The sequence below is a fragment of the Coregonus lavaretus genome (assembly GCF_964263955.1).
Source record: "Coregonus lavaretus genome assembly, chromosome: 30".
In the NCBI taxonomy this organism is placed as follows: Eukaryota; Metazoa; Chordata; class Actinopteri; order Salmoniformes; family Salmonidae; genus Coregonus; species Coregonus lavaretus.
The window spans coordinates 36,765,882-36,792,296 of record NC_140017.1 but is presented as its reverse complement, the minus strand read 5'-3'; the positions used below and the strand labels follow the sequence as shown (position 1 = coordinate 36,792,296).

The 26,415-nt window shown below is 43.2% G+C and overlaps 1 protein-coding gene across 1 annotated transcript in view; it reads right to left on the bottom strand.

Annotated features, from left to right (window-relative positions):
- rasgrp4 (RAS guanyl releasing protein 4) overlaps positions 1-26,415 on the bottom strand; it is an 86,900-nt gene that overhangs the window by 53,578 nt on the left and 6,907 nt on the right. The window contains exons 2-6 of the mRNA XM_084148543.1: positions 16,635-16,807; positions 14,474-14,579; positions 13,734-13,796; positions 9,627-9,746; positions 6,469-6,558 (exon numbers count right to left, since the gene is read on the bottom strand). Of these exons, the coding sequence (XP_084004669.1) occupies positions 6,469-6,558; positions 9,627-9,746; positions 13,734-13,796; positions 14,474-14,579; positions 16,635-16,807 (552 nt within the window). The remainder of the gene's footprint in view (positions 1-6,468; positions 6,559-9,626; positions 9,747-13,733; positions 13,797-14,473; positions 14,580-16,634; positions 16,808-26,415) is intronic.

Sequence of the window (26,415 nt, the reverse complement as noted above, 5' to 3'; positions counted from 1 at the left end):
AGAATGAGGCAGGGATGATTACAGTAGAATAGGCAGTGATGATTACAGTAGAATAGAATGAGGCAGGGATGATTACAGTAGAATAGAATGAGGCAGGGATGATTACAGTAGAATCGAATAGGCAGGGATGATTACAGTAGAACAGAATGGGCAGGGATGATTACAGTAGAATAGAACAGGCAGTGATGATTACAGTAGAATTGAATAGGCAGTGATGATTACAGTATAATCGAATAGGCAGTGATGATTACAGTAGAATCGAATAGGCAGTGATGATTACAGTAGAATAGAATGAGGCAGGGATGATTACAGTAGAATCGAATAGGCAGGGATGATTACAGTAGAACAGAATGGGCAGGGATGATTACAGTAGAATAGAACAGGCAGTGATGATTACAGTAGAATTGAATAGGCAGTGATGATTACAGTATAATCGAATAGGCAGTGATGATTACAGTAGAATCGAATAGGCGGTGATGATTACAGTAGAATCGAATAGGCAGTGATGATTACAGTATAATCGAATAGGCAGTGATGATTACAGTAGAATCTAATAGGCGGTGATGATTACAGTAGAATCGAATAGGCAGTGATGATTACAGTAGAATCGAATAGGCAGCGATGATTACAGTATAATTGAATAGGCAGTGATGATTACAGTATAATCGAATAGGCAGTGATGATTACAGTATAATCGAATAGGCAGTGATGATGACAGTAGAATCGAATAGGCGGTGATGATTACAGTAGAATCGAATAGGCAGCGATGATTACAGTAGAATATAACAGGCAGTGATGATTACAGTATAATTGAATATGCAGTGATGATTACAGTATAATCGAATAGGCAGTGATGATTACAGTAGAATCGAATAGGCAGTGATGATTACAGTAGATTCGAATAGGCGGGGATAATTACAGTAGAATAGAATGAGGCAGGGATGATTACAGTAGAATAGGCAGTGATGATTACAGTAGAATCGAATAGGCAGTGACGATTACAGTATAATCGAATAGGCAGGGATGATTACAGTAGAATATAATGAGGCAGGGATGATTACAGTAGAATATAATGAGGCAGGGATGATTACAGTAGAATATAATGAGGCAGGGATGATTACAGTAGAATAGGCAGTGATGATTAGAGTAGAATCGAATAGGCAGTGACGATTACAGTATAATCGAATAGGCGGGGATGATTATAGTAGAATATAATGAGGCAGGGATGATTACAGTAGAATAGAATGAGGCAGGGATGATTACAGTAGAATAGGCAGGGATGATTACAGTAGAATCGAATAGGCAGTGATGATTACAGTATAATTGAATAGGCGGGGATGATTACAGTAGAATATAATGAGGCAGGGATGATTATAGTAGAATAGAATGAGGCATGGATGATTACAGTAGAATCGAATAGGCAGTGATGATTACAGTATAATCGAATAGGCGGGGATGATTACAGTAGAATAGAATGAGGCGGGGATGATTACAGTAGAATAGGCAGTGATGATTACAGTATAATTGGATAGGCGGGGATGATTACAGTAGAATATAACAGGCAGGGATGATTACAGTAGAATAGAATGAGGCAGGGATGATTACAGTAGAATAGGCAGGGATGATTACAGTAGAATCGAATAGGCAGTGATGATTACAGTATAATCGAATAGGCGGGGATGATTACAGTAGAATATAATGAGGCAGGGATGATTACAGTAGAATAGAATGAGGCAGGGATGATTACAGTATAATATAATAGGCAGTGATGATTACAGTAGAATCGAATAGGCAGTGATGATTACAGTAGAATAGAACAGGCAGGGATGATTACAGTAGAATAGGCAGGGATGATTACAGTAGAATGGAACAGGTAGTGATGATTACAGTAGAATAGGCAGGGATGATTACAGTAGAATAGAATAGGCAGGGATGATTACAGTAGAACAGAATAGGCAGGGATGATTAGAGTAGAATAGCAGAGGCAGTGATGATTACAGGAGAATAGAATAGGCAGGGATGATTAGAGTATAATAGAACAGGCAACAGTGATTACAGTAGAATATAATAGGCAGCAATGATTACAGTAGAATATGCAGGGATGATTACAGTAGAATAGAACAGGCAGGGATGATTACAGTATAATAGAATAGGCAGCGATGATTACAGTAGAATATAATAGGCAGGGATGATTACAGTAGAAAATAACAGGCAGGGATGATCACAGTAGAATAGAATAGGCAGGGATGATTACAGTAGAATAGAATAGGCAGGGATGATTACAGTAGAATAGAACAGGCAGGGATGATTACAGTAGAATATAATAGGAAGGGATGATTACAGTAGAATAGAACAGGCAGGGATGATTACAGTAGAATAGAACAGGCAGTGATGATTACAGTAGAATAGAATAGGCAGGGATGATTACAGTAGAATAGAACAGGCAGGGATGATTACAGTAGAATAGAACAGGCAGGGATGATTACAGTATAATAGAATAGGCAGCGATGATTACAGTAGAATAGAATGAGGCAGGGATGATTACAGTAGAATAGAATGAGGCAGGGATGATTACAGTATAATATAATAGGCAGTGATGATTACAGTAGAATCGAATAGGCAGTGATGATTACAGTAGAATAGAACAGGCAGGGATGATTACAGTAGAATAGGCAGGGATGATTACAGTAGAATGGAACAGGCAGTGATGATTACAGTAGAATAGGCAGGGATGATTACAGTAGAATAGAATAGGCAGGGATGATTACAGTAGAACTGAATAGGCAGGGATGATTAGAGTAGAATAGCAGAGGCAGTGATGATTACAGGAGAATAGAATAGGCAGGGATGATTAGAGTATAATAGAACAGGCAACAGTGATTACAGTAGAATATAATAGGCAGCAATGATTACAGTAGAATATGCAGGGATGATTACAGTAGAATAGAACAGGCAGGGATGATTACAGAATAATAAAATAGGCAGTGATGATTACAGTAGAATAGAATAGGCAGGGATGATTACAGTAGAAAATAACAGGCAGGGATGATCACAGTAGAATAGAATAGGCAGGGATGATTACAGTAGAATAGAATAGGCAGGGATGATTACAGTAGAATAGAACAGGCAGGGATGATTACAGTAGAATATAATAGGAAGGGTTGATTACAGTAGAATAGAACAGGCAGGGATGATTACAGTAGAATAGAACAGGCAGTGATGATTACAGTAGAATAGAATAGGCAGGGATGATTACAGTAGAATAGAACAGGCAGGGATGATTACAGTAGAATAGAACAGGCAGGGATGATTACAGTATAATAGAATAGGCAGCGATGATTACAGTAGAATAGAATAGGCAGGGATGATTACAGTAGAAAATAACAGGCAGGGATGATCACAGTAGAATAGAATAGGCAGGGATGATTACAGTAGAATAGAATAGGCAGGGATGATTACAGTAGAATAGAACATGCAGGGATGATTACAGTAGAATAGAATAGGAAGGGATGATTACAGTAGAATAGAACAGGCAGGGATGATTACAGTAGAATAGAACAGGCAGTGATGATTACAGTAGAATAGGCAGGGATGATTACAGTAGAATAGAACAGGCAGGGATGATTACAGTAGAATAGAACAGGCAGGGATGATTACAGTAGAATAGAACAGGCAGTGATGATTACAGTAGAATAGACAGGGATGATTACAGTAGAATAGAATGAGGCAGGGATGATTACAGTAGAATAGAACAGGCAACAATGATTACAGTAGAATAGAACAGGCAACAATGATTACAGTAGAATATAATAGACATCGAAAATTACAGTAGAATAGGCAGGGATGATTACAGTAGAATAGAACAGGCAGGGATGATTACAGTAGAATATAATAGACAGCGATGATTACAGTAGAATAGGCAGGGATGATTACAGTAGAATAGAACATGCAGTGATGATTACAGTAGAATATGCAGGGATGATTACAGTAGAATAGAACATGCAGTGATGATTACAGTAGAATAGAATGAGGCAGGGATGATTACAGTAGAATAGAACAGGCGGTGATGATTACAGTAGAATAGAACAGGCAGTGATGATTACAGTAGAATAGAACAGGCAGTGATGATTACAGTATAATCAAATAGGTGGGATGATTACAGTAGAATATAATGAGGCAGGGATGATTACAGTAGAATCGAATAGGCAGTGATGATTACATTAGAATAGAACAGGCAGGGATGATTACAGTAGAATATACTAGACAGGGATGATTACAGTCTAATATAACAGGCAGTGATGATTACAGTAGAATAGGCAGGGATGATTAAAGTATAATAGAACAGGCAACAGTGATTACAGTAGAATAGAACAGGCAGTGATGATTACAGTAAAATATAACAGGCAGCAATGATTACAGTAGAATATGCAGGGATGATTACAGTAGAATAGAACAGGCAGGGATGATTACAGTAGAATAGAATAGGCAGGGATGATTACAGTAGAATAGAATAGGCAGGGATGATTACAGTAGAATAGAATAGGCAGGGATGATTACAGTAGAATAGAACAGGCAGGGATGATTACAGTAGAATAGAATAGGAAGGGATGATTACAGTAGAATAGAACAGGCAGGGATGATTACAGTAGAATAGAACAGGTAGTGATGATTACAGTAGAATAGAATAGGCAGGGATGATTACAGTAGAATAGAACAGGCAGGGATGATTACAGTAGAATAGAACAGGCAGGGATGATTACAGTATAATAGAATAGGCAGCGATGATTACAGTAGAATAAAATAGGCAGGGATGATTACAGTAGAAAATAACAGGCAGGGATGATCACAGTAGAATAGAATAGGCAGGGATGATTACAGTAGAATAGAATAGGCAGGGATGATTACAGTAGAATAGAACATGCAGGGATGATTACAGTAGAATAGAATAGGAAGGGATGATTACAGTAGAATAGAACAGGCAGGGATGATTACAGTAGAATAGAACAGGCAGTGATGATTACAGTAGAATAGGCAGGGATGATTACAGTAGAATAGAACAGGCAGGGATGATTACAGTAGAATAGAACAGGCAGGGATGATTACAGTAGAATAGAACAGGCAGTGATGATTACAGTAGAATAGACAGGGATGATTACAGTAGAATAGAATGAGGCAGGGATGATTACAGTAGAATAGAACAGGCAACAATGATTACAGTAGAATAGAACAGGCAACAATGATTACAGTATAATATAATAGACATCGATAATTACAGTAGAATAGGCAGGGATGATTACAGTAGAATAGAACAGGCAGGGATGATTACAGTAGAATATAATAGACAGCGATGATTACAGTAGAATAGGCAGGGATGATTACAGTAGAATAGAACATGCAGTGATGATTACAGTAGAATATGCAGGGATGATTACAGTAGAATAGAACATGCAGTGATGATTACAGTAGAATAGAATGAGGCAGGGATGATTACAGTAGAATAGAACAGGCAGTGATGATTACAGTAGAATAGAACAGGCAGTGATGATTACAGTAGAATAGAACAGGCAGTGATGATTACAGTATAATCAAATAGGCGGGATGATTACAGTAGAATATAATGAGGCAGGGATGATTACAGTAGAATCGCATAGGCAGTGATGATTACATTAGAATAGAACAGGCAGGGATGATTACAGTAGAATATACTAGACAGGGATGATTACAGTCTAATATAACAGGCAGTGATGATTACAGTAGAATAGGCAGGGATGATTAAAGTATAATAGAACAGGCAACAGTGATTACAGTAGAATAGAACAGGCAGTGATGATTACAGTAAAATATAACAGGCAGCAATGATTACAGTAGAATATGCAGGGATGATTACAGTAGAATAGAACAGGCAGGGATGATTACAGTAGAATATAATAGGCAGGGATGATTACAGTAGAATAGAATAGGCAGTGATGATTACAGTAGACTAGACAGGGATGATTACAGTAGAATAGAACAGGCAGGGATGATTACAGTAAAATATAATGAGGCAAGGATGATTACAGTAGAATAGAATAGGTCGCGATGATTACAGTAGAATTGGCAGGGATGATTACAGTATAATATAACAGGCAGGGATGATCACAGTAGAATATAATATGCAGGGATGATTACAGTAGAATAGAATAGGCAGTGACGATTACAGTAGAATAGGCAGTGATGATTACAGTAGACTAGACAGGGATGATTACAGTAGAATAGAACAGGCAGGGATGATTACAGTAAAATATAATGAGGCATGGATGATTACAGTAGAATAGAATAGGCCGCGATGATTACAGTAGAATTGGCAAGGATGATTACAGTAGAATATAATAGGCAGTGATGATTACAGTAGAATATAATAGGCAGGGATGATTACAGTAGAATAGAATGAGGCAGGGATGATTACAGTAGAATGACAATATATCTCACCTGAGTTGTGAGAAGGTCTCAAACGTACAGGAACATTTCCCTCTGTGACAGGACGCGTACTCAAACAGACATGGAGGGATGGCATCATAACTACAACAGCAAGGAGACAGGAAAAACAGCAACACTTTACATCTTATACTTCATAGAGTCATAGAGCCCTTTGTACCAGTTGACACACCAGTAGACTCTGTTACCAGTCATAGAGCCATTTGTACCAGTTGACACACCAGTAGACTCTGTTACCAGTCATAGAGCCATTTGTACCAGTTGACACACCAGTAGACTCTGTTACCAGTCATAGAGGCCTTTGTACCAGTTGACACACCAGTAGACTCTGTTACCAGTCATAGAGCCCTTTGTACCAGTTGACACACCAGTAGACTATGTTACCAGTCATAGAGGCCTTTGTACCAGTTGACACACAAGTAGCCTCTGTTACCAGTCATAGAGCCCTTTGTACCAGTTGACACACCAGTAGACTCTGTTACCAGTCACAGAGCCCTTTGTACCAGTTGACACACAAGTAGCCTCTGTTACCAGTCATAGAGCCCTTTGTACCAGTTGACACACCAGTAGACTCTGTTACCAGTAACAGAGCCCTTTGTACCAGTTGACACACCAGTAGACACTGTTACCAGTCATAGAGGCATTTGTACCAGTTGACACACCAGTAGCCTCTGTTACCAGTCATAGAGGCCTTTGTACCAGTTGACACACCAGTAGACACTGTTACCAGTCATAGAGGCCTTTGTACCAGTTGACACATCAGTAGACACTGTTACCAGTCATAGAGGCCTTTGTACCAGTTGACACACCAGTAGCCTCTGTTACCAGTCATAGAGCCCTTTGTACCAGTTGACACACCAGTAGACACTGTTACCAGTCATAGAGGCCTTTGTACCAGTTGACACACCAGTAGACTCTGTTACCAGTCATAGAGCCCTTTGTACCAGTTGACACACCAGTAGACTCTGTTACCAGTCATAGAGCCCTTTGTACCAGTTGACACACCAGTAGACTCTGTTACCAGTCATAGAGCCCTTTTACCAGTTGACACACCAGTAGACTCTGTTACCAGTCATAGAGCCCTTTGTACCAGTTGACACACCAGTAGACTCTGTTACCAGTCATAGAGCCCTTTGTACCAGTTGACACACCAGTAGACTCTGTTACCAGTCATAGAGCCCTTTGTACCAGTTGACACACCAGTAGACTCTGTTACCAGTCATAGAGCCCTTTTACCAGTTGACACACCAGTAGACTCTGTTACCAGTCATAGAGCCCTTTGTACCAGTTGACACACCAGTAGACTCTGTTACCAGTCATAGAGCCCTTTGTACCAGTTGACACACCAGTAGACTCTATTACCAGTCATAGAGCCCTTTGTACCAGTTGACACACCAGTAGACTCTGTTACCAGTCATAGAGGCCTTTGTACCAGTTGACACACCAGTAGACTCTGTTACCAGTCATTGAGCACTTTGTACCAGTTGACACACCAGTAGACTATGTTAACAGTCATAGAGCCCTTTGTACCAGTTGACACACCAGTAGACTCTGTTACCAGTCATAGAGCCCTTTGTACCAGTTGACACACCAGTAGACCCCGTTACCAGTCATAGAGGCCTTTGTACCAGTTGACACACCAGTAGACTCTGTTACCAGTCATAGAGCCCTTTGTATGAGTTGACACACCAGTAGACTCCGTTACCAGTCATAGAGGCCTTTGTTCCAGTTGACACACCAGTAGCCTCTGTTACCAGTCATAGAGCCCTTTGTACCAGTTGACACACCAGTTGCCTCTGTTACCAGTCATAGAGGCCTTTGTACCAGTTGACACACCAGTAGACTCTGTTACCAGTCATAGAGGCCTTTGTACCAGTTGTCACACCAGTAGACTCTGTTACCAGTCATTGAGCCCTTTGTACCAGTTGACACACCAGTAGACTCTGTTAACAGTCATAGAGCCCTTTGTACCAGTTGACACACCAGTAGACTCTGTTACCAGTCATAGAGCCCTTTGTACCATTTGACACACCAGTAGACACTGTTACCAGTCATAGAGGCCTTTGTACCAGTTGACACACCAGTAGCCTCTGTTACCAGTCATAGAGCCCTTTGTACCAGTTGACACACCAGTAGCCTCTGTTACCAGTCATAGAGGCCTTTGAACCAGTTGACACACCAGTAGCCTCTGTTACCAGTCATAGAGCCCTTTGTACCAGTAGTCACACCAGTAGACTCTGTTACCAGTCATAGAGCCCTTTGTACCAGTTGACACACCAGTAGACTATGTTACTAGTCATAGAGCCCTTTGTACCAGTTGACACACCAGTAGACTCTGTTACCAGTTATAGATCCCTTTGTACCAGTTGACACACCTGTAGACTCCGTTACCAGTCATAGAGGCCTTTGTACCAGTTGACACACCAGTAGACTCTGTTACCAGTCATAGAGCCCTTTGTACCAGTTGACACACCAGTAGACTCTGTTACCAGTCATAGAGCCCTTTGTACCAGTAGACACACCAGTAGACTCCGTTACCAGTCATAGAGCCCTTTGTACCAGTTGACACACCAGTAGCCTCTGTTACCAGTCATAGAGGCCTTTGAACCAGTTGACACACCAGTAGCCTCTGTTACCAGTCATAGAGGCCTTTGTTCCAGTTGACACACCAGTAGACTCCATTACCAGTCATAGAGCCCTTTTTACCACTGGACACCAGTAGACTATGTTACTAGTCATAGAGCCCTTTGTACCAGTTGACACACCAGTAGACTCTGTTACCAGTCATAGAGGCCTTTGTACCAGTTGACACACCAGTAGACTCCGTTACGTCATAGAGCCCTTTGTACCAGTAGACACACCAGTAGACTCTGTTACCAGTCATAGAGCCCTTTGTACCAGTAGTCAGACCAGTAGCCTCTGTTACCAGTCATAGAGCCCTTTGTACCAGTTGACACACCAGTAGACTCCGTTACCAGTCATAGAGCCCTTTGTACCAGTTGACACACCAGTTGACAGACAGCTATCAGGAGAGACTAAGTGACCCTTGTCACCTGCTCTACTTGTCACATGGTCTCCTGGTGTGGTACCTACAGCACATCCATTCAGTCACACACACACACACACTAACACACACACACAGTGTGACTCACAGGTAGGATGTGTCTATGATGTCCTGTGTCTCAGACCTGGCCAGGGTCCACAATTCACCCATCATCTGCTCTAGTTGAGGGTCAGCCTCAAACACCGCTGGGAACCTGCTGATCCACTGTCTATAGGACAGAACACAGTTACTATAGTAGCAACACAACAGTACATAGCCTCAAACACCGCTGGAACCTGATGATCCGCTGTCTATAAAGCAGGGAGAGAGAGTGAACCACAGAGATCCTATTAAATTACTATTCATATTATTATTAGTAGTAGTAGTAGTATTCATTGGTATTCTAATTCTATGCATTGAACACAACAGTCACTATCCAGAAATACAGAGGTTTGAGTGGCATTACTCAGAACGCTACAATATAGAAAGAAGTTCTCCTCCCAAACGGATTCCTTGTGACCTAAGCTACAGGTCAGGATATCTAGGTAGAGGTCAGGATATCTAGGTAGAGGTCAGGATATCTAGCTACAGGTCAGGATATCTAGCTACAGGTCAGGATATCTAGGTAGAGGTCAGGATATCTAGCTACAGGTCAGGATATCTAGCTACAGGTCAGGATATCTAGCTATAGGTCAGGATATCTAGCTACAGGTCAGGATATCTAACTACAGGTCAGGATATCTAACTACAGGTCAGGATATCTAGCTACATGTCAGGATATCTTGGTAGAGGTCAAGATATATAGGTAGAGGTCAGGATATCTAGCTACAGGTCAGGATATCTAGCTACAGGTCAGGATATCTAGCTATAGGTCAGGATATCTAGCTACAGGTCAGGATATCTAACTACAGGTCAGGATATCTAACTACAGGTCAGGATATCTAGCTACATGTCAGGATATCTAGGTAGAGGTCAAGATATCTAGCTACAGGTCAGGATATCTAGGTATAGGTCAGGATATCTAGGTAGAGGTCAGGATATCTAGGTACAGGTCAAGATATTTAGCTACCGGTCAGGATATCTAGCTATAGGTCAGGATATCTAGCTACAGGTCAGGATATCTAGCTACAGGTCAGGATATCTAGCTACATGTCAGGATATCTAGGTAGAGGTCAGGATATCTAGGTAGAGGTCAGGATATCTAACTACAGGTCAGGATATCTAGCTATAGGTCAGGATATCTAGCTACAGGTCAGGATATCTAGCTACGGGTCAGGATATCTAGGTAGAGGTCAGGATATTTAGCTACAGGTCAGGATATCTAGCTACATGTCAGGATATCTAACTACAGGTCAGGATATCTAGCTATAGGTCAGGATATCTAGCTACAGGTCAGGATATTTAGCTACAGATCAGGATATCTAGCTACATGTCAGGATATCTAAGTAGAGGTCAGGATATCTAGCTACAGGTCAGGATATCTAGCTATAGGTCAGGATATCTAGCTACAGGTCAGGATATCTAACTACAGGTCAGGATATCTAACTACAGGTCAGGATATCTAGCTACATGTCAGGATATCTAGGTAGAGGTCAAGATATCTAGCTACAGGTCAGGATATCTAGGTATAGGTCAGGATATCTAGGTAGAGGTCAGGATATCTAGGTACAGGTCAAGATATTTAGCTACCGGTCAGGATATCTAGCTATAGGTCAGGATATCTAGCTACAGGTCAGGATATCTAGCTACAGGTCAGGATATCTAGCTACATGTCAGGATATCTAGGTAGAGGTCAGGATATCTAGGTAGAGGTCAGGATATCTAACTACAGGTCAGGATATCTAGCTACAGGTCAGGATATCTAGCTACAGGTCAGGATATCTAGCTACGGGTCAGGATATCTAGGTAGAGGTCAGGATATTTAGCTACAGGTCAGGATATCTAGCTACATGTCAGGATATCTAACTACAGGTCAGGATATCTAGCTATAGGTCAGGATATCTAGCTACAGGTCAGGATATTTAGCTACAGGTCAGGATATCTAGCTACATGTCAGGATATCTAAGTAGAGGTCAGGATATCTAGCTACATGTCAGGATATCTAGGTAGAGGTCAGGATATCTAGCTACATGTCAGAATATCTAGGTAGAGGTCAGGGTATCTAGCTACATGTGAGGATATCTAGGTAGAGGTCAGGATATCTAGCTATATGTCAGGATATCTAACTACAGGTCAGGATATCTAGGTAAAGGTCAGGATATCTAGCTACAGGTCAGGATATCTAGCTACAGGTCAGGATATCTAGCTATAGGTCAGGATATCTAGCTACAGGTCAGGATATCTAGCTACATGTCAGGATATCTAAGTAGAGGTCAGGATATCTAGCTACATGTCTGGATATCTAGGTAGAGGTCAGGATATCTAGCTACAGGTCAGGATATCTAGCTATAGGTCAGGATATCTAGGTAGAGGTCAGGATATCTAGGTAGAGGTCAGGATATCTAGGTAGAGGTCAGGATATCTAGCTACAGGTCAGGATATCTAGCTACAGGTCAGGATATCTAGCTACATGTCAGGATATCTAGCTACAGGTCAGGATATCTAGCTACAGGTCAGGATATCTAGCTATAGGTCAGGATATCTAGCTACAGGTCAGTATATCTAGCTACAGGTCAGGATATCTAGCTATAGGTCAGGATATCTAGCTACAGGTCAGGATATCTAACTACAGGTCAGGATATCTAACTACAGGTCAGGATATCTAGCTACATGTCAGGATATCTAGGTAGAGGTCAAGATATCTAGGTAGAGGTCAGGATATCTAGCTACAGGTCAGGATATCTAACTATAGGTCAGGATATCTAGCTACAGGTCAGGATATCTAGGTAGAGGTCAGGATATATAGGTAGAGGTCAGGATATCTAGGTACAGGTCAAGATATTTAGCTACAGGTCAGGATATCTAGCTATAGTTCAGGATATCTAGCTACAGCTCAGGATATCTAGCTACAGGTCAGGATATCTAGCTACATGTCAGGATATCTAGGTAGAGGTCAGGATATCTAGGTAGAGGTCAGGATATCTAACTACAGGTCAGGATATCTAGCTACAGGTCAGGATATCTAGCTACAGGTCAGGATATCTAGCTACGGGTCAGGATATCTAGGTAGAGGTCAGGATATTTAGCTACAGGTCAGGATATCTAGCTACATGTCAGGATATCTAACTACAGGTCAGGATATCTAGCTACAGGTCAGTATATCTAGCTACAGGTCAGGATATCTAGCTACATGTCAGGATATCTAGCTACATGTCAGGATATCTAAGTAGAGGTCAGGATATCTAGCTACATGACAGGATATCTAGGTAGAGGTCAGGATATCTAGCTACAGGTCAGGGTATCTAGTTACAGGTCAGGATATCTAGCTACATGTCAGGATATCTAAGTAGAGGTCAGGATATCTAGCTACATGTCAGGATATCTAGGTAGAGGTCAGGATATCTAGCTACATGTCAGGATATCTAGGTAGAGGTCAGGATGTCTAGCTACATGTCAGGATATGTAGGTAGAGGTCAGGATATCTAGCTACATGTCAGGATATCTAACTACAGGTCAGGATATCTAGGTAGAGGTCAGGATATCTAGCTACATGTCAGGATATCTAGGTAGAGGTCAGGATATCTAGCTACATGTCAGGAAATCTAGGTAGAGGTCAGGATATCTAGCTACATGTCAGGATATCTAACTACAGGTCAGGATATCTAGGTAGAGGTCAGGATATCTAGGTAGAGGTCAGGATATCTAGCTACAGGTCAGGATATCTAGCTATAGGTCAGGATATCTAGCTACAGGTCAGGATATCTAGCTACATGTCAGGATATCTAACTACAGGTCAGGATATCTAGGTAGAGGTCAGGATATCTAGCTACAGGTCAGGATATGTAGCTCTAAAGCTCATTTCATGGTTTGGGATCAAATTGTACTGTAGAATAGAGACAGACAGACAGACACACACACAAACACACAGACACACACAGACACACACAGACAGACACACAGACACAAACGCACACAGACATACAGACACAGACACAAACACGCACAGACACACACACACAGACACACACACAAACACACAGACAGACACACAGATACGAACGCACACAGACACAAACACACACAGACACACACAAACACAGATACACATCACACTGACCTGATAAGGTGGCAGACCTGTGGTCGTCTCAGTCCTCTCTTCTCCACTGGGCAGTCCTTATAGGTTACACAGTCAAGGAAAAGCAGCCGAAAGAGAAGACTTCCATACAGCATAAAGTAACTGTACACTACACATAACCATATGAGCTGTTATGGACCAACGTCACAAATCCATTTAAATCAATGGTCGTGGATAGCAACATCAGTCCCAAACAGCTCTGTGCCACTGAACACAGTCAGCCCACCAGAACACTAGTCAGCTTCTTCACTCATTTCTAAATAAGGGGTAAACAGTAGGTAAACAACAGGAGTAAACAAAGCAGGGTTTGTTTCCTGGTCAGAGGGATTATGGGACATGTGACTATGAGGTGCAGGGCACCGACAGGGCTGACCTCCCTTACCCCTAGGCAGACCTGGGTTCAAATACTACCTGAAACTTTCAGATACAGGGCTGACCACCCTAACCCCTAGGCAGACCTGGGTTCAAATACTACCTGAAACTGGTCAGAAGGATTATGGGACATCTTACCCGCAGGCAGACCTGAAACTTTCAGATGCTTTAGCCTGCCTGGAGTGACCAATGGGTTGGTTTTGCAGTTTTGGGAATATTCAATTTGTTTATTAAAGCCAGGCAAGCTCAATCAAGCATAGATAACGTATTTTAAATTATTTCAAATAGTGTTTGAACCCATGTGTGGCCCCGGGGTCAGGAAGCAGCAATTCATCGTGGGTAGAGGATATAGGGTGAGGAGTTTCTGGGCGAAGGTCTGTGAGGGAACAACCCAGCTATGCATCATCAGAGTCATGTGAACTAGCTGAGACCCCCGCGAAAGCTTCCCGTCTGTGTCTGGAACACAACCAATCAACACACAGGTCACAGGTTAGAACCAATCAACACACAGGTCACAGGTTAGAACCAATCAACACACAGGTCACAGGTTAGAACCAATCAACACACAGGTCACAGGTTAGAAACAATCAACACACAGGTCACAGGTTAGAACCAATCAACACACAGGTCACAGGTTAGAACCAATCAACACACAGGTCACAGGTTAGAACCAATCAACACACAGGTCACAGGTTAGATATCAGACAGGTTTCAGTGTGTTCTATATCAGACAGGTTTCAGTGTGTTCTATATCAGACAGGTTTCAGTGTGGTCTATATCAGACAGGTTTCAGTGTGTCCTATATCAGACAGGTTTCAGTGTGGTCTATATCAGACAGGTTTCAGTGTGTTCTATATCAGACAGGTTTCAGTGTGTTCTATATCAGACAGGTTTCAGTGTGTTCTATATCAGACTGTCACGCCCTGACTCAAGGGACTCGTATTTGTTGAGTCAGGGTATGTATATTCTATGTTGTGTATTTCTAGGGTGATATGTTCTAGTATGTCTATTTCTATGTGGGCCGGTGTGGTTCCCAATCAGAGGCAGCTGTCGCTCGTTGTCTCTGATTGGGGACCATACTTAGGCAGCACTAGTTAGTTGTGGGATCTTGTTCCGTGTAAGGTATGTTGTGTTGTGCTGCCTTGGACTTCACGTTTCGTTTCGTTTGTTATTTTGTCGTTGTGGTTAATATTTAATAAACATGTACGCATATCACGCTGCGCCTTGGTCCGTCCCGTCTATAAACGATCGTGACACAGACAGGTTTCAGTGTGTTCTATATCAGACAGGTTTCAGTGTGTTCTATATCAGACAGGTTTCAGTGTGTTCTATATCAGACAGGTTTCAGTGTATGCTGTATCAGACAGGTTTCAGTGTGTCCTATATCAGACAGGTTTCAGTGTGTCCTATAACAGACAGGTTTCAGTGTGTTCTATATCAGACAGGTTTCAGTGTGTTCTATATCAGACAGGTTTCAGTGTGTTCTATATCAGACAGGTTTCAGTGTGTTCTATATCAGACAGGTTTCAGTGTGTGCTATATCAGACAGGTTTAAGTGTGTTCTATATCAGACAGGTTTCAGTGTGTTCTATATCAGACAGGTTTCAGTGTGTTCTATATCAGACAGGTTTCAGTGTGTTCTATATCAGACAGGTTTCAGTGTGTTCTATATCAGACAAGTTTCAGTGTGTCCTATATCAGACAGGTTTCAGTGTGTCCTATATCAGACAGGTTTCAGTGTGTCCTATATCAGACAGGTTTTAGTGTGTCCTATATCAGACAGGTTTCAGTGTGTTCTATATCAGACAGGTTTCAGTGTGTTCTATATCAGACAGGTTTCAGTGTGTCCTATATCAGACAGGTTTCAGTGTGTCCTATATCAGACAGGTTTCAGTGTGTCCTATATCAGACAGGTTTCAGTGTGTTCTATATCAGACAGGTTTCAGTGTGTTCTGTATCAGACAGGTTTCAGTGTGTCCTATATCAGACAGGTATACCAGTTGTTGGGTAATCAGGTTAGTGAAAGGGGAAGGTACTACACTATATGTGGTCTACTTCAATATCTGCTACTTGGTAATATCTCCTTTATATCGTGTGTGAGAGAGAAAAGAGAGAATTCATATAGCTATGTGTCCACCCACCCTCCCTGTCTCCCTCACTGTCTCCCTCCCTGCCTGTCTCCCTCCCTCCCTCCCTCCCTCCCTCCCTCCCTCCCTGCTTCCCTCCCCTCCTCCGCCAGGATCTCTAGTGGCACAGTTAGCACTGCGATGCAGTGCCTTAGACCACTGCGCCACTCAGGAGTACAAATAACACACACCCTCTCTCTCTCTCTCTCTCTCTCTCTCTCTCTCTCTCTCTCTCTCTCTCTCTCTCTCTCTCTCTCTCTCTCTCTCTCTCTCTCTCTCTCTCACTCCGTCTCTCTTTGTCTCTCTCTTTGTCGCTGTCTCTCTGTCTTTCTGTCTCTCTGTCTCTCTGTCTCTCTGTCTCTCTGTCTCTCTGTGTGCGTCTCACCGAAGCAGTGCAGGCATCGCAGGATGAGTTCGTCTAGGCTAGCAGAGCGGGTCAGGGGACTGGGGACAGGGTTCTGCAGCACTCTGTTGATCTCCGGGAAGCTAGGGCAGGTCATCCTCCTCTGAACCGTTCTCCTGCTTCTCACACCTCCAGGGCTGTCCACACGAGACTTTCTATAGAGGGAGGTGGACAGAGAGGGAGGAAGATATGGGGAGAGAGGGAAGTGAGAGAGTGAGAGAGAGGGAGTGAGTGACAGAATGAGAGGGAGCGAGTGAGTGAGTGACAGAATGAGAGGGAGCGAGAGAGAGAGAGAGAGAGAGGGAGAGTGAGTGAGTGACAGAATGAGAGGGAGAGAGGGAGAGAGAGGGAGAGGGAGAAAGACACTGAAACTCAGTCACATTGCAGATTACATACTGTAGAAGATCACATACTGTAGATGACATACTGTAATGGATTACATACGGTAGCGGATTATATACTGTAAACGATTACATACTGTAGCAGATTACATACTGAAGCAGATTACATACTGAAGCGGAGTATATACTGTAGCAGATTACATACTGTAACAGATTATATACTGTAGCAGAGTATATACTGTAGCAGATTACATACTATAACAGATTATATACTGTAGATGATATACTATAGATTACATACTGTAACAGATGACATACTGTAGATGACATACTGTAGAAGATTACATACTGTAGATTACATACTGTGACAGATTACATACTGTGACATATTACATACAGTAACAGACTTCCGACCCGTAGCACTGACGTCTGTAGCCATGAAGTGCTTTGAAAGGCTGGTCATGGCTCACGTCAACAGCATTATCCCAGAAACCCTAGATCCACTCCAATTTGCATATCGCCCCAACAGATCCACAGATGATGCAATCTCTATTGCACTCCACACTGTCCTTTCACACCTGAACAAGAGGAACACCTATGTGAGAATGCTATTCATTGACTACAGCTCAGCGTTCAACACCATAGTACCCTCAAAGCTCATCACTAAGCTAAGGACCCTGGGACTGAACACCTCCCTCTGCAACTGGATCCTGGACTTCCTGACGGGCCGCCCCCAGGTGGTAATGGTAGGCAACACCACATCGGCCACGCTGATCCTCAACACGGGGGCCCCTCAGGGGTGCGTGCTTAGTCCCCTCCTGTACTCCCTGTTCACCCATGACTGCATGGCCAGGGTGACGACTCCAACACCATCATTAAGTTTGCCGACGACACAACAGTGGTAGGCCTGATCACCGACAACGATGAGACAGCCTATAGGGAGGAGGTCAGAGACCTGGCAGTGTGGTGCCAGGACAACAACCTCTCCCTCAACGTGATCAAGACAAAGGAGATTATTGTGGACTACAGGAAAAAGAAGAGGACCGACGGGGCTGTAGTGGAGCAGGTTGAGAGCTTCAAGTTCCTTGGTGTCCACATCACCAACAAACTAACATGGTCCAAGGACACCAAGACAGTCGTGAAGAGGGCACGGCAAAACCTAAGGAGACTTGCATGGGTCCTCACATCCTCAAAAGGTTCTACAGCTGCACCATCGAGAGCATCCTGACTGGTTGCATCACTGCTTGGTATGGCAACTGCTCGGCCTCCAGAGGGTAGTGCGTACGGACCAGTACATCACTGGGGCCAAGCTTCCTGCCATCCAGGACCTCTTTACCAGGCGGTGTCAGAGGAAGGCCCTAAAAATTGTCAAAGACTCCAGCCACCCTAGTCATAGACTGTTCTCTCTGCTACCGCACGGCAAGCGATACCGGAGCGCCAAGTCTAGGTCCAAGAGGCTTCTTAACGGCTTCTACCCCCAAGCCATAAGACTCCTGAACATCTAATCAAATGGCTACCCGGACTATTTGTATTGCCCCCCCCCCCTTTTGCGCTGCTGATGTCTGTTTATTATCTATGCATAGTCACTTTTAATAACACAACATACATGTACATATTACCTCAATTACCTCAACTAACCGGTGCCCCCGCACATTGACTTGGTAACGGTACCCCCCTGTATATAGCCTCACTATTGTTATTTTTACTGCTGCTCTTTAATTAGTTGTTACTTTTCTTTTTTACTGATCTATTTCTTTACTTAGCACTTATTTTTCTTGGTATTCTTTCTTAAAATTACATACTGTAACCAGGCCCATACCATGACCCTGATTGTCTATATCGTTTAGTGTTATGAAACCATACTGTTGTTTAAACACACACACACACACACACACACACACACACACACACACACACACACACACACACACACACACACACACACACACAGAACACACGCACGCACACACACACACAAACCCAAACACACACACACACACACACACAAAACAATACTGTTGTTTCAAACATACACACTGATGATATGAAGGACAGTACGTGTGTGACAGTGTGTGTGTGTGTGTACGTGTGTGTGTACGTGTGTGTGTACGTGTGTGTGTGTGAGTGTGTGTGTGTGTGTGTGTGTACGTGTGTGTGTGGTGTGTCAGAGCCTGAATGTGAGAACCTCTGATCTGATAACTCTGCTGCTGTGGAGAAATTCTCTGAAAACTAAACCAGGTCGTGTGTACGTGTGTATAGTCTACATACACCACATGACCAAAAGTATGTGGACATCTGTATATGTAGATAGATATGGATGGATGGATAAACACTGCATGACCAAAAGTATGTGGACATCTGCTCGCCGAAAATCTCATTCCAAAATCATGGGCATTAATACAGAGTTGGTCCCCCATTCGCTGCTATAACAGCCTCCACTCTTCTGGGAAGGCTTTCCACTAGATGTTGGAACATTGCTGCGGGGGACTTGCTTCCATTCAGCCACGAGAGCATTAGTGAGGTCGGGCACTGATGTTGGGCGATTAGGTCTGGCTCGCGGTCGGCGTTCCAATTCATCCCAAAGGTGTTCGATGTATGGACCTCGCTTTGTGCACGGGGGCGTTGTCATGCTGAAATAGGAAATGGACTTCCCCAAACTGTTGCCACAAAGTTGGAAGCACAGAATCGTCTAGAATGTCATTGTATGCCGTAGCGTTAAGATTTCCCTTCACTGGAACTAAAGGGCCTAGCCCCAACCATGAATAACATGGTCCTTTGATGGTGCCTCGTTGAAAGTCACTGAGCTCTTCAGTAAGGCCATTCTACTGCCAACGTTTATCTATGGAGATTGCATGGCTGTGTACTCGATTTTATACACCTGTCAGCAACGGGTGTACACGTATTTTTGGCCATGTAGTGTACATGTATGACTTTGTTTTATAGCATTTTATTGCAATGTGTATTGTCTACACTGACCTGTTGGATCCAACTTTATACAAAATACATTATTAACGTGAGATGCAACCTCCAAACCTGGTCTAGAGGGTGTTCTTGCCTGGAGCAACAGTCATGTCCTGAACACACCTGTCGTTCTGAACACACCTGTCATGTCCTGAACACACCTGTCATGTCCTGAACACACCTGTCGTTCTGAACACACCTGTCATGTCCTGAACACACCTGTCATGTCCTGAACACACCTGTCATGTCCTGAACACACCTGAACACACCTGTCATGTACTGAACACACCTGTCATGTCCTGAACACACCTGTCATGTACTGAACACACCTGTCATGTCCTGAACACACCTGTCATGTACTGAACACACCTGTCATGTACTGAACACACCTGTCATGTACTGAACACACCTGAACACACCTGTCATGTACTGAACACACCTGTCATTCTGAACACACCTGTCATGTCCTGAACACACCTGTCATGTACTGAACACACCTGTCATGTCCTGAACACACCTGTCATGTACTGAACACACCTGTCATGTCCTGAACACACCTGTCATGTCCTGAACACACCTGTCATGTTCTGAACACACCTGTCATGTCCTGAACACACCTGTCATGTCCTGAACACACCTGTCATGTCCTGAACACACCTGTCATGTACTGAACACACCTGAACACACCTGTCATGTACTGAACACACCTGTCATTCTGAACACACCTGTCATGTCCTGAACACACCTGTCATGTACTGAACACACCTGTCATGTCCTGAACACACCTGTCATGTACTGAACACACCTGTCATGTCCTGAACACACCTGTCATGTCCTGAACACACCTGTCATGTTCTGAACACACCTGTCATGTCCTGAACACACCTGTCATGTCCTGAACACACCTGTCATGTCCTGAACACACCTGTCATGTCCTGAACACATTAGTGTAAATACAGCCTGCTGTAAATTGTATTACTTGAATAATTCAGCACCTTGTCAGGTTACTGAGAGAATGTGTTATTGTCTTTAGCTTAGCATGAAACACGCTAAGGGTCTCATGGGACAGTTGCACCACCTGCCAGGACACGTTGACTACAGTGTTGCTTTCAGTTGTAGTTTGTTTAAAGTGGAACCACATGGGGTGTCTATTTGTGTGTGTTTGACACACAGGTACGTCCACAGATAGGGGTCTAGTGGTCCTGGAGCACCTGCCCTTTTGCCCTCATATGACAAAAGCTCCCTTTTGATTGGTGGCATTTTTAAAAATATATATATATATATAACTTTTTATTTTCAATGTATTTTCTCTCTTGTAACTTTAAATGTGACAATTTGCCCATCAAACTAGATAATGTTTCATAGACTCTTGAATCTTCAAAAAAGTCCCCTCCCCCGCCCTTCTGCACAAGCTACCTAATGGCGCCAGGCCGTGAGTTTTAAATGAATACCAGTCAATTATTTGGGCGTTGCTAGCATGTCGTCTCACGGTCTGGCACAGGATAGGGGGCAATTGCAGTTTGACTGTTTGTCAGTAGCAGAACAAATTCTAATCAAGTAAAGAGTAGTTCGCTTGTTTTGACAGCACAGCCTAGCTAACTAGCGGATTCATCTAGCCTACATTAGAGATGATCAGCTGATATATCTAACTAGCTGATTCTGCCCCACCAAAGGTCTTTGCCCGGCCCTGTTGACACATAGTTAGCACCTGCCCCACCAAAGTGAAACATAGTAAAGCACAGTGTTGATATGTTTAGTGCTATGTTATTGGAAAACACAAACACACTCTCCTTTTCAGATAAGTATTCTCTCTCTCCCTCTCTCTCTCTCTCTCTCTCTCTCTCATTTATCTCTCTCTTCTCTCTCTCTCTCTCTCTCCCTTCTCTCTCTCTCTCTCTCTCTCTCCCTTCTCTCTCTCTCCCTTCTCTCTCTCCTTTCTCCCTTCCTTCTCTCTCTCCTTTCTCTCTCTCCTTTCTCTCTAATGTTGTTTCGAACTTAATAATAACAATAATAATATGCCATTTAGCAGACGCTTTTATCCAAAGCGACTTACAGTCATGCGTGCATACTTTTTTTGTTGTGTATGGGTGGTCCCGGGTATCGAACCCACTACCTTGGCGTTACAAGCGCCGTGCTCTACCAGCTGAGCTACAGAGGACCACTTACTGGGAGGTTTATACCTCACTGGTCGGATTCTGAAACTGGGGCCAGTGTTCAGTCATTGATGGCAGATAGTGACTTTTCAGATTGATCTGCCCCCAGCAGCGTACCAGGATGGAGGGAGGTGACACCTGATTTAGAACCTTCAGTCCCTTGTCGTAACCAGTTCACGTCCGGCTAAAAACAACCACACTGACTGTTTATAAATCAGGGCCCGTATCCACAAAGTGTCTCAGAGTAGAGCAGTGGTTTTAATAGCTGAGAATAGAGACATTTTACTCCTAGTCTTTTGGGTCAAAATAAAAGCTACGCATGAAGCCTCTTTAGTCATAATAGTCCCACCTGGTAGACAGATATTTAGGAGACCTCATGAGCTGTCCTACCCAGTTAAGAGTTACCAGCAGGTGTGTTGATAATAGAAAAAGGCAGTGAGTCAGTGGTTCCTTGCTTTTTAAGAGTTTAAAAGTTGTAAAAAAATAAATAAAAAAAAGGTGATATGTGTTGCTAACTTTGATTGTGTTAAATAAATATGAAAATGAAAGACGTTTCAAACGTCGTATGCAACATTATCAGCAAATGCCTACTGTGTCAAAGCTATATAGAGTTGTTTAACGGGAGTGACGAGTGTGTTGATATAACAGTATAACAATTCAGCTTTTAACAACTATCAGATTGGTTAAAGAAAAGGTTATGCATGCTGACACATTAGGCAAGAAGGGTTGGCCAAGTATTCGTGTCAAACGTTTTACCATTGCAACATTTGATTCACCGTTGGTCGTCTGAAGCGTGCTGTAGAGTTCACAGCTGGCGATGCCTCATCGTGATTGGTTATTCCACCATCAATTGCAACATGTCAACGCACGTCATAACTATCTTTCCTTGGCGGTCCCTCAAACTGTCGTGATTACCAGCTGAGATAAACTTTTCTGAGTTGATTTTACTCCTGGCTCAGAGTTTTGTCTGAGCGGTGTCTCAACATCATCCTAAAACCTAGTCTGAGCTGGGAGTTTTTTTTTCTTTCTTAAAACTGGTTTTGACAGGATTCCTAGGACCTTTTCTGAGACCCTTTGTGGATACGGCACCTGTGGTGACACCATCGGGGATATTAAACACCTCTGGAAACACGACCCAGAAAATCCACTATAAGCAATCGATTGAATAGCGGCAAAGAACACTGGTCTAACCATCACAACCAGTAGTACTGCATGTGTCTAATGGCCTTTAAGGTTATTCTTACACAACACACACAGTATGAGGCTTTGAGACTGTCACTGTGGGCTGTCATAAGACCTGCTCTTAGTAACAGTGTGTGTCTGTGTGTGTGTGTGTGTGTGTGTGTGTGTGTGTGTGTGTGTGTGTCTGTGTGTGTGTGTGTGTGTGTGTGTGTGTGTGTGTGTGTGTGTGTGTGTGTGTGTGTGTGGCCAAATGGCAGTCACGACATTAACAGGAAACTGAGTGACTTCACGGAAGTGATGAAGTTCCCTGAATGACCAGACCTACATCCCCTTCCCCTCTCTCTCTCTCTCTCTCTCTCTCTCTCTGTCTCTCTGTCTCTGTCTCTCTCTCTCTCTCTCTCTCTCTCTCTGTCTCTCTCTCTCTCTCTCTCTCTCTCTCTCTCTCTCTCTCTCTCTCTCTCTCTCTCTCTCTCTCTCTCTCTCTCTCTCTCTCCCTATCACTCTCTCTGTGTCTCTCTGTCTCTGTCTCTATATCTCTCTCTCTCTCTCTCTCTGTCTCTCTCTCTCTCTCTCTCTCTCTCTCTCTCTCTGTCTCTCTCTCTCTCTCTCCCTATCACTCTCTCTGTGTCTCTCTGTCTCTCTATCTCTCTCTCTCTCTCTCTCTCTCTCTCTCTCTCTCTCTCTCTCTCTCTCTCTCTCCCTATCACTCTCTCTGTGTCTCTCTGTCTCTGTCTCTCTATCTCTCTCTCTCTCTGTCTCTCTCTCTCTATCTCTCCCCTCTCTTTCCCTCTCTCCCTCTCTGTCTCTCTCCCCTCTCTCTCTCTTTCTCTCTCTCTCTCTCTCCCCCTCCCCGTCTACCTATCTCAGTACAACATTTTCATTTGAACAGGTACCTGAACTCTTACATCCCTTCAAGATGAACCAAACAATGCACAAACACACACACACACACACACACACACACACACATATACACACATATACAGTGGGGAAAAAATGTATTTAGTCAGCCACCAATTGTGCAAGTTCTCCCACTTAATAAGACGAGAGAGGCCTGTAATTTTCATCATAGGTACACGTCAACTATGACAGACAAAATGAGAAAAAGAAATCCAGAAAATCACATTGTAGGATTTTTAATGAATTTATTTGCAAATTATGGTGGAAAATAAGTATTTGGTCAATAACAAAAGTTTCTCAATACTTTGTTATATACCCTTTGTTGGCAATGACACAGGTCAAACGTTTTCTGTAAGTCTTCACAAGGTTTTCACGCACTGTTGCTGGTATTTTGGCCCATTCCTCCATGCAGATCTCCTCTAGAGCAGTGATGTTTTGGGGCTGTCGCTGGGCAACACAGACTTTCAACTCCCTCCAAAGATTTTCTATGGGGTTGAGATCTGGAGACTGGCTAGGCCACTCCAGGACCTTGAAATGCTTCTTACGAAGCCACTCCTTCGTTGCCCGGGCGGTGTGTTTGGGATCATTGTCAAGCTGAAAGACCCAGCCACGTTTCATCTTCAATGCCCTTGCTGATGGAAGGAGGTTTTCACTCAAAATCTCACAATACATGGCCCCATTCATTCTTTCCTTTACACAGATCAGTCCCTTTGCAGAAAAACAGCCCCAAAGCATGATGTTTCCACCCCCATGCTTCATAGTAGGTATGGTGTTCTTTGGATGCAACTCAGCATTCTTTGTCCTCCAAACACTACGAGTTGAGTTTTTACCAAAAAGTTCTATTTTGGTTTCATCTGACCATATGTCATTCTCCCAATCTTCTTCTTGATCATCCAAATGCACTCTAGCAAACTTCAGACGGGCCTGGACATGTACTGGCTTAAGCGGGGGGACACGTCTGGCACTGCAGGATTTGAGTCCCTGGCGGTGTAGTGTGTTACCGATGGTAGGCTTTGTTACTTTGGTCCCAGCTCTCTGCAGGTCATTCACTAGGTCCCCCCGTGTGGTTCTGGGATTTTTGCTCACCGTTCTTGTGATCATTTTGACCCCACGGGGTGAGATCTTGCGTGGAGCCCCAGATCGAGGGAGATTATCAGTGGTCTTGTATGTCTTCCATTTCCTAATAATTGCTCCCACAGTTGATTTCTTCAAACCAAGCTGCTTACCTATTGCAGATTCAGTCTTCCCAGCCTGGTGCAGGTCTACAATTTTGTTTCTGGTGTCCTTTGACAGCTCTTTGGTCTTGGCCATAGTGGAGTTTGGAGTGTGACTGTTTGAGGTTGTGGACAGGTGTCTTTTATACTGATAACAAGTTCAAACAGGTGCCATTAATACAGGTAACGAGTGGAGGACAGAGGAGCCTCTTAAAGAAGAAGTTACAGGTCTGTGAGAGCCAGAAATCTTGCTTGTTTGTAGGTGACCAAATACTTATTTTCCACCATAATTTGCAAATAAATTCATAAAAAATCCTACAATGTGATTTTCTGGAGAAAAAAAATCTCAATTTGTCTGTCATAGTTGACGTGTACCTATGATGAAAATTACAGGCCTCTCTCATCTTTTTAAGTGGGAGAACTTGCACAATTGGTGGCTGACTAAATACTTTTTTCCCCCACTGTACACACACACACTGAAGGACACACAAACACACACCAATATACACAAAGACATATAAATGCCATTACAGCTAGAGTCCCCAACGGATCTATAGACAAACAAAGCAGTGAGTTCCCAGAAACAGATTTATACATAGTGCTGCATAATATGGGACAGTCCCATGTACACACACACACACACACACACACACACACACACACACACACACACACACACACACACACACACACACACAGACACACACACACAGACACACACACACACACACACACAGACACACACACACACACAGACACACACACACACACACACACACACACACACACACACACACACACACACACACACACACACACACACACACACACACACAGACACACACACACACACACACACACACACACACACACACACACACACACACACACACACACACACACACACAGACACACAGACACACACACACACACACACACACACACAGACACACAGACACACACACACACACACACACACACACACACACACACACACACACACAGACACACA